Genomic DNA, 12,472 nt, shown 5'->3' with positions numbered 1-12,472 from the left:
AACAAAAATTCTGAAATTGATGTTAGGGCAATATCTGTCACAAAATAACTTAATCAGGCTAGAAGGTAAATAAAGCTGGCTGAGTCTGTGGGATGGGACTCATCCATTGTTTATATGGTGGTGTGGGGAGCATGATTGGATACAATCCAAAATAAGCTTATTGACTCATGGAGAGCTTTGTCCAAGGGTGAGAGAGACTATAATTTCTTTTCCACATACCACCAAAATACCACTACACAAAAGCCCATCCTCTCCTCTTTCTCCACAACACCAGCTAATCCCGCATCACCACTGAGGAACATTGCCATAACATGTTAATTTCTAGCGCTCTTTGGAAGAACAGTCTTGCAGTGGAGAGGAATGCAAGAGTGTGGAAAAATAGCTCACACACTGCCACCGCCCCAGGAGTCAAAGGAAATTGTTATTGACTTGGAATACACCCATGGTTTGTTGAAAGTCCATATCGTTCAGCAGGTAAGTTGAAGGATTGTAACAAGAAGAAAAAGAGGAATCTTAAGTTCTATGCAGAGTTCTATGCAGTTCTCCTTAGCTGTTTGCCATGTTTGGGAGCTTGTAAACAGACTTTTGCGAAGGATTGTTGGAAGAGACTGCAGAGAGTGAGCTTGTGTCGTTTGAATTCAGGCTAGTTGCTTGTCTGAGCTGAGGCTTGCTTATGGGTTTGTATTTGGGTGTGCCCATGTCTGAGCACATGGTCTAAGATGGAGCAGCTACTTCTGAGAGGAATCCAGGCTAAAGGAGGAAGGGGTTAGCAGCCACCAGCAGTTCTGCTTAGCTGTTTGCAATCTCTGGGAGCTTGTGACCTCACATTCGCAAGGGTGGTTAGCAAGAGAGTTTGAGGGGGAGGCCTGGAGTGCTCTCTCACAGTATACAGTGGTACCTCTGGTTACAAACTTAATTCGTATCGGAGGTCCGTTCTTAACCTGAAACTGTTCTTAACCTGAGGTACCACTTTAGTTAATGGGGCCTCCCACTACCGCCATGCTGCTGCTGCGTGATTTCTGTTCTCCTGGGGCAAAATTCTTAATCCGAGGTACTACTTCTGGGTTAGCGGAGTCTGTAACCTGAAGTGTTTGTAACCCGAGGTGTTTTTAACCTGAGGTAATGAGGCATCTAATCATAAGCCTGCATTTTTATTAAAGCTTATATGTTTAATCAGGGCTTGTATCTTAAAAGACCAGTCTTAGAAGACCAGTTGCCTAAAAACCTTGACAAGATATTTTTACTCCTAGACAAGGGGCCCCCCTGATTTATAGCAGAAAACAATTCTCAAAGTCGTAAAAAGGGAATTACAGGCTGACAGCCAAGGTTACACTGACCCTACAAATTAAGGGTGGATAAATAGTAAAATGAGCCATATCTTCTTCCTAAGGTTAAGAAGGTCAAGAGCAGTGAAAAAGCATCTAGCTGGCAGAAACAGAACATTTTCTGGGAAATCTTTTCTAAAGCTGTTTGTTTCTTAAACTAAGATCCTTTTAAGATTTCTTTTCCTTTTAAAAGGTTATTTATGTATTAAATATATTAGTTTAAATATAATTATGCAAAGGATTTAAGAAATGCTAGATTCTTATTTCATATAGTTGGAAGAGATCACAGGGGCCATCAGCCATCAGCCCCCCCCCCCCTTGCCAGACAGGAGACGCCATCGAGCACTCCTGATATATGGTTGTCAGGCCTTTTGTTTAGAAACCTTCAAATGAAGGAGATCTATCAATGTTGATGTGAACTCAATCCTTGACATGCATAAGATAAAAATTCAAGATTAATTATCTGTTTTGGAAGGCAATAGGGCAAGGAGGGCAAGAGGTGAGCTGGTAATTAAGATTCCTTGTTGAGACACATGTAAGATATATTACTACTTATTTGTCATTTATAGATAGAAGAATATATAGCTTTTTGATTTCCATAAAAGGGCAAGAAGGAAATGGGTGTATCTTTTGTGATTGGCTCTAGCAAACAGCCAATAGGAATTTCAACCAGGCTGATTGGACAGAGGCAGCCACAGGAGGAGCAAGGGGGCTGGATTAAGGAAATATAAGTGCTGGCCAGAATGGCAAGAGGCCAGGCCAGAGCTTGGTAACCATATACCACTGTGCCTCATATTTATTTGTCTGACAAATAAATTACTATTTTAATTTCTCTATTGCTGCGTTGAATATTTCATTCCAGCTAAGCGTTAACCACAAGCAGGGTGCTACAGTACCATTGTATGTAGACTCCAGAGACATGGATGGCAAAGGAGCTGCTGTGGTGTTCTGCAACACCTGTGCCACATTTGTCTTCCTGCCTGAGAATATGTGGAACTACACCTGCAGCAAGTGCAAGCTGGTTGTCTCGCTGGAAGAGAAAGTACAGCAACTTGAGGCCTGCTTATCCACTGTTATCTGCTGTTTGCCACACAGCTCCACGCAAGTTGATTATAAGGTGTGCAACATTAATGTCCTCATTCTGGCCTCACCTAGGAAAGAATGCATTTATTGAAACTGTTGAAGCAGATGCAGAAGAGAAGACAGTTCTTAACCCAAACAACCACTCCACTCCCCCCCCCCCCCGATGGCTGGCCCAGTATATTTTGCTGTGTGAGCGGCCCACCTCCTACATTTGGAATCCAGTTGGACTAGTGGTTGAATTATTAAACACTGGTGATAGAATAGCTTCTTTCACTGCACCTAAGGCAGCAGACATCTTGGCTGCAGTTTCCACTGACTTTAAAACTCGAGTTTTGTTGGTGAATTTCTACAACCTTTTGTGCACAGGAAGCTGTTGTCGTGAGTTTCCAGTTCATCTTTATTGTAGCAGTTTATTGTAGCAGAGGCTTTGTAGCCTCTGGAGAAAACTCGAAGGATGGAACTGAAGAGATAAAAAACTCTGTTCTTCACTGTGATGTTCCTACACTTCATGCAATTTATTGTGCATGTTAAAATTCATTGGTAAAGTTGTAACTGTGCTCATGTGCATCTGAAACTCCCTGGGGTTTTTTGGTGTGTGTGTGTTAATAATATGGTATTTCTGCAGAAGATTTTTTTCATTTAAAATGGAAACAACGGATTGGAGCCAAACTTGTTGCACGTACACCCTCTTGTAATCAATGTGAAAAATTAGTTCTGACTCCAGTGGGACTAGGGTGCAACCCCAAATAGCTAATATGTACCCATGTGACAGGATAAAGCCATATTCACAAACAGCTATAGAAGTAATTTGCTCAAGCATGTGGAACAACTTTGTAAGCTACAAAGGTGGTCATGCAGTTCTGATGAGGTCATTCAAAGTCCATCTGACATTGCAGATGGCTATTCTCAACCTGTCAAGGTCTATAGTAAAATGTGTGGAGATCTTGCTGACATAATAGGAAGCCTGCTGTCTGATCTTCCATTGCCCATCATTGCTTAATAGTACAGCTTGCTGTTTGTGGCTGTTGGGCTAGGACTCATTATATCATCTCTCCTTTTATGGAAAAAAGAACTTGATGCAATAGCTTTTGACGGGATTCCTCAGGGGCCTCCCCTGCCCCATTTCGGAAACACTTGAATACCGGTAATTCTTAGTGGCACTTTTTAAGATATCACACTCTCATTGTGTAAATGTTGACTGTAAGCACTTTGGATCAGGGCCTGCTTGCTTATGGAACTCTGTAAATCATTATTATTATTTATTGAATTTATATACTGCCCTATACCCGGAGGTCTCAGGGCGGTTCACAGAACAGTTCTACATGGAATATAGATGGCACTGTACAAATGAGCACTTAACTTTTAAAATGTTATAGTGGTAAGATTATATGTCAACAACAACAGGAAAAGCCCAGTGCTATATAAAAATGTGTTATTGAAATTATCTCTCTTTTTTAAGTTGGTTATGTTCATCCATTCATTTTGAAGATTTCTTGTTTTCTCCATAGCTGACCATGGTTTCTTTTGTATTTGCTGCAACAACAAAATGACATGGTTTTGGAGCTAACCTGTTTAATGGACGTGAAGCCTTCGGTGATGGCTTTGAGAAAAATGACCTGTTTGAGCAGTAAGAAAATCTGTGCTGCTGAAAAACAACTTTTTTTAAAAAATGGCACTCGTGCATGTAAGGGAAATGATCTAATGATTACTGTGACTTATAGTTGAGTTCAATTACAGCCCAGATTCCATTGGCAACTATTCCCTTGGGGCTGTGCCCCCCTCCCTTCAGTCTTGGCTGTCTACAGCTAGTGCTTGTTCTCTGGATTGCCAATTAGTTCAGCGGAGGACCCTCCCCTGTGTGATCTTTGCAGATTGCTCACGAGACTGCTATAGTAGCTGTTCCTTGACAGCCCTTCATCCCAGCCAGCCTTTATTAGTTCTGCCTTCTGGTTTAATCTCTTCAATTAACTTGAGTGGGTGAGGGTGGAGAGGAGAGGAGAGGAGGGAACGGAAGCTCCACTACACTTTTGAGAACTTCCCAGTGCTTCATCCACATGTGTAAATCACTCAATGTAGACGCAACAATTTTCACACATGTTGGATTATCACATGGAACTTATGTGGTTCCTACATAGCCCATAATGTGTGCTGCTCTTTGCAAGAAGCCGAAATATCTGGGTGCACCCACACATTGCAACTGATGATAAACTCTATTGGCTTATAAATTCTGCTTTATATTCTGTATGTATTTATCTTTTCCTAGCAGCATGTGCCATTAGTTTGGCCTGCCTTCTGTTTAAAATGTAGTTTAGCAAGAATAACTAAATGCAAGAGATGAGGAATCTGTGTCCTTCTGGATGTTGTTGGATTACAGCTCCCATCATCCCTGACCATTGGCTGTAAAGACTGGGGCAGATGCGAGTGATACACCAGCTATATCTGTAGGGCTGAAGGTCTGCCATCTGTGTTTTCTGATATTAGCACAACTGAAGCAGTTTGGGCAAACAGTACATAAAACACTGTGCTAATGGGGCTGCTTTGCATCCATACTCTTGAGATAGTCTTTGGACCAAACATCTTGGGATGCTGTTCACATAATTAGCTATTGCACATGGGAGATTTTTAAAGTAATTAACAGCTGTGGGTGGAGGGGGCAATCAGGAATGACACCATGATATGAATTGGGGCAAAGAGAGAGTAGTATTTTCGTAATGTGTCCCACCAGGGAAGGATTTCTGTTTGCACAGAGGGACTTTCCCTCCTCCTCCTTCCTCATGTATCCCATGTACTCTCCTCAAATCTATTCTAGGGGGTTGGGGAACTCCAGAACAGATTTAGGGACTATGCAGGGGTGGGGAGGAAGAGGGGGGAGGAGCGGGGGAATAAAAACTAGATAAAGTTTGAAACTTTATCTGAAACTAGATAAAGGTGGTGTCAGGTGTGCCTCCCTAGGGAGTGTGTTCCACAATGGGGGTGCATCACTGAAAAGGTCCATTTTCATGTTGCCACCCTCTGAACCTCTTGTTCAGGGGTCAGCAACCTTTTTCAGCATCCCTCAGACCATGTGGTGGGCTGGAATATAATTTGAAAAAAAATATGAACAGATTCCTACGTCCCACAAGTAACCCAGAGATGCATTTTAAATAAAAGGACACATTCTACTCATGTAAAAACATGCTGATTCCCGGACTGTCCGTGGGCCGGATTGAGAAGGCGATTGGGCCGCATCCGGCCCACGGGCCTTAGGTTGCCTACCCCTGCTCTTGTTTGCCAAGAAAGAATTCATTTCATGCAGTTCTCATGTTTTCTTGCTTGTCTTTTGGATATCTGCCAATTGCTCTTGCCAGTTTGATAGGGGTTCTTGCCTCATAGCCTTCTGTTGCATGACGGCAAGAACCCCAATATTCACCTGGAAAAATGCTTCTTGGATGTATGTTTAGCGTTCTCTTACACTGAACTTCATGGGCATATGATACAATGCTAAAACTTATTAGGTGGCCAGATGTTCAAATGCATGATCAGGTACATAGGGTGTTCTCACTTCTTTTGTGCTGTGTTGAGTCCATGATAGTATTATTCAATTTATGAGTTGCCTAATTAAAAATGCTCTTAGGCAACGGATACATTCCATCTCCTTCTCTTCCTGAATCCTTACCAAAAATAAACCTTTTAAAATTAGACATACAGGGTTCTGATGAACAGGATAAGCTCTGGATCTCTGCTCCTTGTGTTCACTTTGGAAAAGGAGAACCTGAGTAAGCCCCTCTATCCAGCACAGAGTCTGCTGCTTTGAGAGAAAACAGTAGCGGGCATATTTGTAAACATGGCTAGCTGGAGTAGGCCCAAGACATTTTGGCACCTGGGGTGGACCCCAAAATGGCTTCTCCCTCCATGTCAGGGAAAGAAGGGGTAAGGGAAGATATACATCAGGAACAAGGGGGAAGAAAGATTGACATCGGGATCTGCTGCCCCAGTGGCTCCATGCCGCCTAAAGCGGATTACCTCACTTGCCCCATGGGCCCTGTGGCTACCACTGAAACAGAAATAGGTTCTTGAGTTATACACTGTCTCAGTTCACCACAGAACAGCTCTTAAGAGTCCCTGTTTTCGAGCAGAGAGTGCTGCTGTAGTCTTGTCCTGCTTATGGTCTCCCCATGGACATTGGTTGGCTGCTGTGGGAACAGAATGCTGGACTAGATGGGCCTTTAGTTTGATCCAGCAGTGCTATTCTTCCTTTCTCATGCGTGAGGGTCTGTACAGAGCAGCCTTCCCAAACCTGGTGCTTGCCAGATACTTTGGACTATAACCCTAGCCAGAGACTACACTGGCTGTATTTTCTGAATCCCCACCCCCTAATAACTGATGATTGGATTTCTGATTGTGCATACTGCTCCAAAAAGCCCGGAGATGTATAATTGCCTGCATTAAGTGGATGAAACTGTCAGTAAAAGACATGTATGCTGTGTTTCTGAAGGTCTTTTGCAAGAATAATGGAATTCTAAACAGGAAATGATAATGAAGAGGAGCCCGCCATTAGTTATGTCATGAGAAATGTACGTGTGCCTGGGTAGGCCAGTGCAACTGCAGAGTGTAGGTGCTCCTTTAATGTTTCTTCCGAAACTTAGGAGAGATATAGGGAATGCTTACAGCAACTAGAGTTGCGATGACGTGCTTAGGTGGAATTTCCCCATGAAATACAGCCACTGAAAAATTCTAGCCACGAGACCATGTTTGAGAATAAGACAGTTTATTGTTAATTGGACTAACATGCTAAGTTCTGGTTTATTTTTGTTTCGTTTTTATACAGTTTTATGGAAAGTTGACGTGGCAGCCAATATCCTCCACCAAGCTACCGAGAAACTGAAAGACTCTGCCCTAAACTGCCTGCAGCCGCTCAAGAATGGGTATGATGTTTCAGTACAGAAAATGGAAGAAAGATGGAGAAAACGAAAAGGGACTTCTCAGGTGATAACCCACAAGTTTGGGCTTAAGAATGCTATGAAGGCTAAGCTGTTTGATCATTATCCAAGTTTGTCTCTGGGTAGAGTGTGTGCCTGTTCCTCCAGTGCCAGGCTTCTTTTTAATTAGGTAGGGTAAGAAAATGGTACTCATATTCTAGAACATGACATTTATTTTCTTAATATACAGTGAGGGGCAACGGGTGAGCTCCTAATTGGTAGCTCATGTGGCACAAAAGAACAGATTGGCAATTCATGTGGGATCAGCATGTTGGGAGATGGGTGCCTTGTCTATCAGTGCCTGAAGGAGGGCAGAAGGCTTTAAAGGGTCTTTGGATATGCTTCAATATGGGAGCATATGTGCTAGAAGTTTAAACCTTCAGGTATGATAATGCCTATAGTACTGCGTTTTATTCTCTTTATACATAGTCCTCTCCTTGGTTTCCTACTTATGAATGGCACTCTCTCTGGCTCTGAACAAAGCAAAACTGCTAGACTGGGGTCTTGTGTGGGGATTTTAGTTGGGGGCACTGCTGCTGCTATTATTTGTGTATCTTTATTTTAGATCTTATTGTGATTTGTGTGGAAATTGTTCAGTTTGGTTGTGTACTATTCTTGAGGATTACTTTTGTAATTTTTTTCATGTCATAAGCTGCCTTGAGCATGGTTTTTACTGTGGAAAGGAAGAGTACAAATAAATGTATGTGTGTAAAATGGATTTTCTCATTTTCGCCCCATGTGTCCAGTTTAAAGTTCCCTCTTTGCATAGTGGGGAGCACTGCTCAGACTGAAGGAATCATTTCCAAAAATGCATGTTAACTCTCAGTTATGCTGGTGCTGGAACCTGCTGCTTGCTCACCTGGAGCTAGTCTATTCAGCCAGTTGATCTGGCCTGGTGACGGTTAGGGAGTCAAAATGAGGCTAGTTACATCCTTGCAAGCCAAAACACAGAAAGCTCAATGTCTGCTTGATGAATTCGCCTGTCAAAAAAAATGGAAATTTGTGATGAACAAACTTTGAACTTGGGTGTGGCGGTCTGTGCCACGACTGCTGTCTAGTTGTAGCCTTGCATGTGCTTGAAAGAGATTAAAATTGTACTAAAGTAGCTTGCTTGTTTGCATCCAATTTGTATTCTCTTCTGGTCAGCTGAGCTCTTGGAAGTAAACCATACCAATTATCTCCAACAGAACTCTGTCTGTGGTATTATATTGGCATTTGTTGAGGTTTGGGACTTTCCAACATTTACTGTTACTTAAAGGCTGTCTTTATGTTGCCTACAATGGTTTTTGCAAACCTTTGTAGGGCAGTATTTCTACAGTACAGTTGTTTCCTTTTATTTTATTTCCTCTTCATGTGAAACAGTCTGTCTACTCAGTTTCTTTTCACATGGTGTTAACAGTAAAAATCTCTATGCCTCCTGCCCCATCCCATCCTCTTCAATTTCAGCTTTAGTTTCCAGTGGAAGCTACTGGCATGCATGCAGAGCACATATCCTCAGACTGCAGCAATCACCTACATGAGAAGTTAAATCCATTGGATGAGGACCTTCAGATTCCTTCAGTTTGTGACTTCAACCCAGGGTGCTCACAAATGTCTTTGGTGAGCCCTTTTGTTCCAAGGTATTTAGACTTCTGATCCTTTGTGAAATCATCAGCTTTCTCATCCGTGTGTTATTGTCACAAATGTTATGGCATACTACATATAACCAAAACTTCGATTTTAAAAAATATGTTTGGGGGAGGCTTTTGGGGTATATGTATTTGAGACTTTGCCAATGCCAATAATATTTAAGATATCTTGGACACTTAACCTATGATTATTCTTTCTGAAGCTTAAGTTCATTGGAAACCAATAGTCTCAGTGAAGTCTCTGGTTTTTCACTGATAAGAACTGCCTATGGTGGTTAGGAAGAGGGAAACTTATGTTTCTATTTGCTTGCCTTTGACAAATGGATGCTGTCATTTAGTTATTGTTCTGCTCACTGTTTTGTGCAAATGCTCATCCATTTGCAAGCCTCACTTTAAACACTGGATTTGTTTGCTTGGTAGAAGCAGTCGGCTATGTTCCATTCAATTAAATCTAACACTTTCACATTTCTGGATCAGTATCATGCTTTGGACCTCCTCGTGACCTTTTTTTAAGTGTAAGCCAGGCTTTTGCCTCCTTTTGGTTACCGAATTCAGGATAATCAGCTCACTTACCTTATATGCCTGACTTACTTAGCATTGATTTTCCCCCAACACACTTTCAGTTCATCTAGTTTCACCCTTTGCAAAGTGCTCTCTTATGTTCTCATGAAGTACCCCTGCAGAAGGAACATCTGATGGATGGCAATCTTTCAAATCAAATCTGCCCCTGAGGATTCCCACCCTCTTCCTCAAAATGTCACTTTAGGATCATTTCACATGATTTAACTGTGAAACGCACAGTCTCAACACTTTTCAAGCTCTTTGAGTGAGGCAGTGATGCGTTGAGGATGGCATTAGATGCAAATAGGTAGAATAATGCTTCTATGATGATTGAGGCAAAAAACAAAACCAAGTAGGCAGGAAGTCTTAAAAGGATGATGGGAAAGGTAAGAAGGGAGAATTGAGGAGAAAACAGCAGGGAAGCTAATACGTTACAGGAGAATGGAGTTGAGAAAAAAGGAAACCTGATCACTTGTTCTGGCTGCAGGCTACAATCAGACAAACCTAGAAGGGCACATGGGTGCTAGTGCTTCTCTATGGCTACTCATGAGCAAAAGAGACCTCCAAAGTGTGTGCTGGTAAGCATGTGAGGGGGTGGTGGTGGTTGTTGTTTTGCAGCACAGGAATGGCACAAAAGTAGCACTATTCCACAGAGGAAAAGATAACACCATATTAATTCAGTTATCACATAGTGGTGATCACCGTGACATTTCCTGTAATGTAGGCTAAAAGTTGAACTAGAAAACATCTTGGAACCTTTCACTGACTGAAATGACCATGAGTTAACATGAGACCTCATGACAGCCACTTTCTCTGGAGTAATGCCAGAATATGACTACATGCGCTATCACACATTGATTGACAACATCTGGAGATACATCTCCGTGCATTTTTTTTTCTAGCTTCACATGTATCTTGAGTTTAATTTATTGAAGACATGACAAATCACACTTTTCCCCGACAATAACAAAAACCTTCTAGACCCACACACTGCACCAACTGTAATTTTCCACAACTGTTGTTGGTTGCAAAGTTATAACAGTGGGAGAAACCAAGCATCTATATTGTGCATGGGTGTGTAGACATACACCTTCACACAGCTGTGTGTGCGTCAATGTATGTTTTATATCAATATAAAACATGCATACACATGTTACAAAAATTAAATACATTATCTATCTTATCTTTGTTGCCAAGGCAATCTTCTTTTCTACAGAGACAGGCTCTTTTGCTCTTTGTTCACTCATGCAGAAGTTATCATCACTCATAATAATGATCAACCACCATGAATAGTACAGTTGGCTAAAAGTGAGGTGACCCCCAAGGGATTACCTTTTGAAGTTACAGTAATTGACAGTTTCTGATTGAATCTTGGCCATCATTTTGAGTTGCTTCCTTAAAGAAATCTACTTGTAACAATAAGCTTAGAGGGAGCTTTTGGATAACTCTATTTTATTCTGCCATATTTTCCCCCCCTCCCCCCTTTTCTGGCAAAACCATCTGAGTGCTTTCTTCTTCAATCCAATGTTAGCTACAAATCAGCAGCTATCATTGGCTGAGGTGGCCTTTTCAGGAACTAAAGGCTACTGCTGGGCCCAACCATCCATATACACAGCAATGCCATTGGTTTCACATACACGCCATAGTATATGTGTGTGGTGGCTTATGCTAGCTAGTGTGATGTTTAAAAAGTTGACATACATAGGCTACGCGACACAAGTGAAGGTCTTAAAAACAAGTATCCACCCACAGAAGTGCTAAAAAAGGAACGTCTCTCATGGTATAGTAAAATATAGCATGATGCATGATCGTAAGCTGTGCATGCGCAATAGATCCTTATGCATCAGGGAACTATGGAGGTGCACTGCCACTGTCATGAATAACATTTCTCTAGTTGGAGCTCTCTCTCCCACCTTTTCATGGCCATCTAGTCAGATGTTACATTGCACACCGGTGGTTGGATGCTTTGCTGGCCTCTCACTGGAGTGTGAATGGCACAGTTAGTGTTCAGTCAACTAATTGGGGGCTAGTTTACTTCAAGGATATGTCTACCATTTATGTCAAACACTGAAACTAGCCAGCCTGTATAATCTTGGGGTTTTCTCTATAAGTTTACAAATATACAATTTAAAAAAAAGTACCCAAAAAAGGATATTAAGTCCCCATGGCTGAGAGTTGTACACACACAATTAAAGTGTCTTGTTTAAAATTCTGAATTGTTTTGGCATTTTTAATAAAGTACAATATATTACAACTAAACCAAAAAAAGAAAGAAAATAGAACCAGTGGTTGAATCACATAGTCTGATCCTTGCCACCCACCCCCTCCCTTTCCTAGAGAGACACAGAGAGAAAAGAAATCCTCCCCATTGAATAACTCAATTCATATTATTAGGAAGCTAACCAATAGGAAGCAACACAACAAGCGTGTGGTGTCAAATGGAGCTGACGAATCCTGCGCTTTGCATTAACAAGAGCACCCGCCTTCACTGGGTGGTGGTTCCTGTGGTTTGTCCAATTTAATGTCAATCACTGCAGAAAAGGGTTAAGGGAGATAACAGGTTTATGCTATTGAGGGAAGTGATTCATTCCCAGAGTGTCAACAAGGTAACGCAACTTACCAAGGTGTCTTTACCAACAGAAGCAAGCAATTCAGCTGGCAACATAAATTCCCGTCAAAGCTAGTTAAATTACATATCATAACAAGATCTAAGTGCATGATATAGATAAAGGTAAAGGGACCCCTGACCATTAGGTCCAGTCGTGACCGACTCTGAGGTTGCGGTGCTCATCTTGCTTTATTGGCCAAGGGAGCCGGCGTACAGCTTCCGGGTCATGTGGCCAGCATGACTAAGCCGCTTGTACACAAATACCTGTAGAGAACCCAAGAGGATGGTACACAAATACCGTTTTCACAC

The 12,472-nt window shown here is 41.9% G+C and overlaps 2 protein-coding genes and 1 long non-coding RNA gene across 4 annotated transcripts in view; 1 reads left to right on the top strand and 2 right to left on the bottom strand.

Moving 5' to 3' along the window:
- Positions 1-12,472, bottom strand: part of WDR53 (WD repeat domain 53) — a 374,347-nt gene that overhangs the window by 205,689 nt on the left and 156,186 nt on the right. The window lies entirely within an intron of this gene.
- LOC307216771 lies at positions 2,224-9,459 on the top strand. 2 transcript variants are annotated; one of them, XR_013839297.1, is made up of 3 exons: positions 2,224-2,367; positions 3,917-4,035; positions 7,216-9,459. It is a non-coding gene; the product is annotated as an uncharacterized lncRNA (long non-coding RNA). The 2 variants fall into 2 exon arrangements; XR_013839298.1 differs by having other exon boundaries at positions 2,224-3,749; positions 3,785-4,035.
- The window catches only part of RAB6B (RAB6B, member RAS oncogene family), a 57,516-nt gene continuing 53,020 nt past the window's right edge, over positions 7,977-12,472 (bottom strand). The window contains exon 8 of the mRNA XM_079977324.1: positions 7,977-12,086. Within this exon, the coding sequence (XP_079833450.1) occupies positions 12,022-12,086 (65 nt within the window). The 3' untranslated portion in view covers positions 7,977-12,021. The remainder of the gene's footprint in view (positions 12,087-12,472) is intronic.

The sequence above is a fragment of the Podarcis cretensis genome (genome assembly GCF_951804945.1).
Source record: "Podarcis cretensis genome assembly, chromosome: 5".
NCBI lineage: Eukaryota > Metazoa > Chordata > Lepidosauria > Squamata > Lacertidae > Podarcis > Podarcis cretensis.
Note: the sequence above shows the minus strand (reverse complement) of the source record. Positions and strands in the feature narration are given on the sequence as shown.